This window comes from Limulus polyphemus, unplaced genomic scaffold (genome assembly GCF_000517525.1).
Source record: "Limulus polyphemus unplaced genomic scaffold, Limulus_polyphemus-2.1.2 Scaffold4414, whole genome shotgun sequence".
Lineage (NCBI taxonomy): Eukaryota > Metazoa > Arthropoda > Merostomata > Xiphosura > Limulidae > Limulus > Limulus polyphemus.
The window spans coordinates 71,493-77,821 of record NW_013670024.1 but is presented as its reverse complement, the minus strand read 5'-3'; the positions used below and the strand labels follow the sequence as shown (position 1 = coordinate 77,821).

Here is a 6,329-nt window from a genome sequence, read left to right as displayed (position 1 = left end):
TGTGTGATCCAGAATATAACTATAGATAGGACTACGATAGGCGTGTGATCCAGAATATAGCTATAGCTAGTACTACGATAGGCGTGTGATCCAGAATATAACTATAGCTAGTACTACGATAGGCGTGTGATCCAGAATATAACTATAGCTAGTACTACGATAGGCGTGTGATCCAGAATATAACTATAGCTAGTACTACGATAGGCGTGTGATCCAGAATATAACTATAGCTAGTACTACGATAGGCGTGTGATCCAGAATATAACTATCGATAGGACTACGATAGGCGTGTGATCCAGAATATAACTATAGCTAGGACTACGATAGGCGTGTGATACAGAATATAACTATAGCTAGGACTACGATAGGCGTGTGATCCAGAATATAACTATAGCTAGTACTACGATAGGCGTGTGATCCAGAATATATCTATAGATAGGACTACAGTAAGCCCTTTTCAAATAAATATGTTTCTATGACAACTGTACTAAATAAATTATAACAATATCCTTGATATGGTTTTTGCAATAGTATCAGGTTTGATAAAGAAGGTTTGAATAATAAATCCCATTAAAATACTTAAAAACGAAACATTGTACAGAGCCTATTTACACTAGTTTTAGTATATTGTATTAAACCGATTTGGATTATGCAAATCTTCAAGTTACCTGATAACTATAGCCGATATAAAGTCACAGTGGAACGGAGTGTACGAGAACAACATCTTAACATTGTTTGACATTTCCCGGATAATGTTATACCACCGAAAATCGCTTTTGAGAAGGGTATGCAAAAGCTTTTTCTGGCGCAAAATGTTCATACACTAGGATTATACAGATGTTTCTAGATAGGAACATAGAATTTCTAAGCGGGTATAACTCTTCAAGGTACTAGAAAACAAATGAAAATGGATCACCTTAGGACACCAGGACCATCGAGAAAAGACCTGCAAGAAGTCGTAACTCAGACGTTGTAAGAAAAATACAGCATTTAGTAACAAGTAAGAATGCTGAAAGCCATCCACGTGCCCTAGGAAACGGTATACAACATAACAGGCCAAAGGTTCCCCAAGATAAAGCTTCCAATCATACTTCCCATTCAGTCTCGTAGCTCAACAGCTGGAGAATGAAAAGAAGTATTAATGTTATTCCATACGAAAACGTATTGATCGAGTCGCCGAATGCGGGGTTTATTGATATTTGCTGGAAAATAATCACTATCATACACTAGATAGATTGTGGAAAGCCTTTAGTATATGGTTTGGACGGCTAAGTCTTAGGACGGAACCTCTTTCAACGGAAACTAACTGCCAGAGTGAAAACATATTTAGATATAATAAGGTTATTTTCAACTTATATTTATCTAAGCTGATAAGGGTTCAGTTGTTCCACTTAATTCTTCTCTACTTGTGTATGACTCCCAATAATAATAATCTCTTCTTTTTTCAGGGAACGCCAATATGAAATGACACGCTCGGCAGGAAACTTGAACTATAATTTTTTTAAGATTGTCAAAGGAGCAAAAACACGAAAAATGACTCCAACAAACAATGGAGACTTGTATACTTGTAGTGATGAATTCAACAGGTAAAAGTCACCCTCAAAAAACGTTGGAAATTTGTATATTTGTAGTAATACTTTCAACAGTTAAACTGATCCCAATCAATAATAGGGACTTGTATACTTGTAGTGATCAATTCAACAGTTAAACTGGCCTCAATCAATAATAGGGACTTGTATACTTGTAGTGATCAATTCAACAGTTAAACTGACCCCAATCAATAATAGGGACTTGTATACTTGTAGTAATAAATTCAACAGGTAAAACTGGCCCCAATAAACGATGGAGCAGCCTCACCTACAGGAAAAGACTTATTTACATATATAATAAATTCAACAATAGAGTAACCTCATCTACAGGGGAAGACTATACATTCAACAATAGAGTAACCTCATCTACAGAGGAAGACTTGTTTACATAAATAATAAATTCAACAATAGAGTAACCTCATCTACAGAGGAAGACTTGTTTACATAAATAATAAATTCAACAATAGAGTAACCTCATCTACAGAGGAAGACTTGTTTACATAAATAATAAATTCAACAATAGAGTAACCTCATCTACAGAGGAAGACTTGTTTACATAAATAATAAATTCAACAATAGAGTAACCTCATCCACAGGAAAAGACAGGGTAAGGCTTCACTTGTCAGAAGTCTAATGTTTTTTAACTAATAGTCGATTTAAAAGATTGGTATGTGGAAATAAGAGAAATTTACCTGAATTTTTCTTGATATAATAAAATTTCTCTTCTTAGTAACTTTGCAGGTCTCCACGTATACATACCAAACAGGAGCTACCGGGAAACCATTGAAGTGGAGCAGTACAGTGTGAGTAGTTTAAATGTGTGTGATAAATATTGGAATACTAAGTGATACTGAAATGAATTACACTAATGGTAAAGTGCCTGCCAGTTACCTAGCAACAAACAAAATAACTAGTTCAATATCAAAAGTTTGTTTGTTGTTAATCGTACACATTGGGCTTTTAGTGCTGTGCCCACCACAAGTATTCGAAATCCGGTTTTTAGCCCAAAGACTTACTGCTGAGCCACTAGGGGCTATCTAAAGTAAATAGACTTATTGAAGTACATAGATTCACAGACTATGGTATATTATAAGTTTCGAAACAAGAAAACACGAAGATTTTCAAACATTCAAGAAAAAATCAATGAAGAGAATAACCCTGGTAAAAAATCGCCAATCGAGAGACATTTCGCACAAATTATAAAAGTTTCACAGTTAAGTGATTCGAAAATAAGAATGAGTACGTTATATGTACGGTAACTAAAATCAGTAGTTTTAGAAAACAGTTATTACTGTGAGTTACTTCAGTGTTCATGGAGGCAAATATTATCAGTAATTATAAGTTATATCATAAATCATATGTTATATAATATTTACATTAAAAGACTGCTCTGTAACATTTGTAACCTATTCTGATAATTAAAAACTGTTCATAAATATTTGTAAACAATTCTTAACATCAAGAGGCTGTTCTCTGGCCAATCCTTGATCTTAAAATACAATTCCTTTTAATCTTTAACGTTATGAGACTGTTTTCTGGCCAATCCTTGATTTTAAAAGACTGTTACATATTGCTTGTTTGTTAATTTCCAGTATAAATTCTTTCAGAGAAACTTCAGCGATACAAGTCCTTTCTTGATTAACCCAGTTTATTCTTCCTCGATACAAACTTTTAATACATAGTAATTTCACAATCAGTACGTACCTCGTCACTCTAAACTTCACAACTCTTATAACACACGCTATAAATCACAGTGATTCACGCACTTTACTTACGGTGCCTACTGTTCGCTTGACTCAATTATCTATCTGCCTATCACTGGCCTCTATGCCAGGCTTATATATTAAACAAGAGAGCATCTCGATCAGACTAGATTTGCCAGGCAAATTCATGATTCTTCGAGAAACTCCAGCGCGCATGCTCCCAGGTCACGTGACTTCCGCTGTCGTAACAAGACCATTCCTTTTAATCTTGAATATTATGAGGCTGTTCTCTAGCCAATCCTTGATTTAAAAGACAATTCCTTTTAATGTTCAACATTATGAGGCTATTCTCTAGCCAATCCTTGATTTTAAAAGGGAATTCCTTCTAATCTTGAACATTATGAGACTGTTCTCTACCCAATCCTTGATTTTAAAAGAAAATTCCTTTTAAGCTTGAATATTTTGATGCTGTTCTATAGCCAATCCTTGATTTTAAAAGGGAATTCCTTTTAATCTTGAACATTATGATGCTGTTCTCTAGGCAATCCTTGATTTAAAAAGGGAATTCCTTTTAATGTTAAAAATTATGAGGCTGTTCTCTGGCCAATCCTTGATTTTAAAAAGACAATTCCTTTTAATGTTCAACATTATGAGGCTGTTCTGTAGCCAATCCTTGATTTAAAAAGGGAATTCCTTTTAATCTTCAACATTATGAGGCTGTTCTCTAGCCAATCCTTGATTTTAAAAGACAATTCCTTTTAATCTTCAACATTATGATGCTGTTTTCTAGTCAATCTATGATTTTAAAAGGGAATTCCTTTTTAGCTTGAATATTTTGATGCTGTTCTATAGCCAATCCTTGATTTTTAAAGGGAATTCCTTTTAATCTTGAACATTATGAGGCTGTTCTTTAGCCAATCCTTGATTTTAAAAGGGAATTCCTTTTAATCTTCAACATTATGAGGCTGTTCTGTAGCCAATCCTTGATTTTAAAAGGGAATTCCTTTTAATCTTGAACATTATGATGCTGTTCTCTAGGCAATCCTTGATTTAAAAAGGGAATTCCTTTTAATCTTCAACATTATGAGGCTGTTCTCTAGCCAATCCTTGATTTTAAAAGACAATTCCTTTTAATGTTCAACATTATGAGGCTGTTCTCTAGCCAATCCTTGATTTTAAAAGGGAATTCCTTTTAATCTTGAACATTATGAGGCTGTTCTCTAGCCAATCCTTGATTTTAAAAGACAATTCCTATTAATCTTCAACATTATGAGGAATCGATAACAAAATACTAGTTTATTTTGTTATTGTTGGAGCTTTTAACTCAGAGACAGACAGGTAATAAAATATTTGGCCAACATATTAACTAGAAAATCTACTCAAACGTTTTCATCTCTCTGTTAAAAGTTTGTCATTTTAAGTAAGGAAAATTTTTTATTATTTTTATAATTCAGAAAAAAGTGAACTATGTACTCAGCTGTCAATCGTGAAAATTAAATACTGATATTTCTGCTGTCCTTATCTTAAGATATTCTTCAGACAACCCACTTCTATTTAACTGGGTTTTCTTGTGAATAAAGTTTAGAGTTCTAATGAGGAACATAAGAATCCCTTTATTCGTCATTATAGAATGATTAATGAATACAATTATAAGTTAAAAGAAGTTTTTTCAGCTTGGTGATATTGTTACTTTGTCTTCTGAAGTATGAAGCTCTAATGGGGGTACACAAAAATCCCTTTATTCACCATTGTAGAATGATCAATGAATACAATTGTAAGTTAAAAGAAGGTTCCTTCAGCTTAATGTTATTGTTATTTTGTCTTTTACAGTGGGAAACTCTAATGGCGAATATTGGAGGAAATCTGGGCCTTTTTATGGGAATCTCTTTAATCACTATTGTAGATTGTGTTGAATTCTTGTGGGAGATGATCTTATACTTCTCCAAGACAAAGAATCAGCAGAAGACTAAACCCATCCACCTGAAGTCCTCCTCAGGGTGGGCTTAAGGTGTTACTTATGGTGTATCGTACTTTCCCAGTGAATGGTTTCCCAGCAAATACGTCACAAATGTGAAGGTGTGGTTTGTCATTTTTTGTTAAAGTAAAATTGTTCACCAACGTGTGTAAGCACAACACAAATTGTTACAGATAATCATTACTCTAATATCTTTTTCTATGGAAACTTATCAGATCTAGCCAATGGGACTTCTACAGTCACAGTTTTATATATCCAAATGGTTTTTTAACTTATCACATTAAAACCATTCGGATATATAAAACTGTGACTGTTGAAGTCCCATTGGCTAGCAAACTTATCAGATAAAAACCATTTGGATATATAAAACTGTGACTGTTGAAGTCCCATTGGCTAGCAAACTTTTTGACACCCACTTCTCTATTATAAGAAATAATCGCAAACATTAAATGTATTTCCTGTTTATTGTTGGTTTGACTTGTATTAATTTTATTAGAACAATAAACTCCACCAGAACCTCAAAACCTGTTTACAAGTTTTTATTTTAAGAGAAACAAGTATTTACGTCAGTTACTCAAATCAAGAGAAATGCTTACCGATTAAGCTCTTTCAGATCTAGAGAAGTACTTACCCAATCAACTCCTTCAGATCTAGAGAAATACTTACCCAATCAACGCCTTCAGATCTAGAGAAGTACTTACCCAATCAACTCCTTCAGATCTAGAGAAATATTTACTCATTCAAGTCCTTCAAATCTAGAGAAGTCTTACTCAGTAAACTTCTTCAGATTTAGAAAAATACTTATCCATTCAGCTACTCCAAATTCACACATTTACAGAATTGTTACAGCAGTTGACATTTACCGAAAATTATGTAAATGTAACTTAAGTAAACCAATTAATTCGCTGAGAATATATTCTGAAAACATACAATTGTGATAAGTAAACTTATAAGTAATTAATTAATTAATTTAAATAAGTCTTTTAAAACTTTATGCTGATTGTTTATTTCATCATCTACCAGGCAGTGAATTTCCTATAGTTTCTGTCCAAAGTGTATTAT

At 33.4% G+C, this 6,329-nt stretch overlaps 1 protein-coding gene across 1 annotated transcript; it reads left to right on the top strand.

Moving 5' to 3' along the window:
- The first annotated feature begins 1,485 nt into the window (after positions 1–1,485).
- Positions 1,486–5,438, top strand: LOC111088776 (degenerin-like protein asic-1). The gene is made up of 3 exons (XM_022399727.1): positions 1,486–1,586; positions 2,320–2,392; positions 5,123–5,438. The coding sequence occupies exons 1-3, from the start codon at positions 1,534–1,536 to the stop codon at positions 5,297–5,299; spliced, it is 303 nt and encodes a 100-aa protein (XP_022255435.1). The 5' UTR covers positions 1,486–1,533; the 3' UTR covers positions 5,300–5,438.
- The last annotated feature ends 891 nt before the right edge of the window (positions 5,439–6,329 follow it).

What these genes read in the sequence shown, in the direction of transcription:
- LOC111088776 (XM_022399727.1), top strand. Translation starts at nt 1,534, where the DNA reads ATGACTCCAACAAACAATGGAGACTTGTATACTTGTAGTGATGAATTC. An exon ending in TGTAGTGATGAATTCAACAG is followed by an intron (nt 1,587 to 2,319) that starts GTAAAAGTCACC and finishes TTCTCTTCTTAG; the next exon opens with TAACTTTGCAGGTCTCCACG. An exon ending in TTGAAGTGGAGCAGTACAGT is followed by an intron (nt 2,393 to 5,122) that starts GTGAGTAGTTTA and finishes TGTCTTTTACAG; the next exon opens with TGGGAAACTCTAATGGCGAA.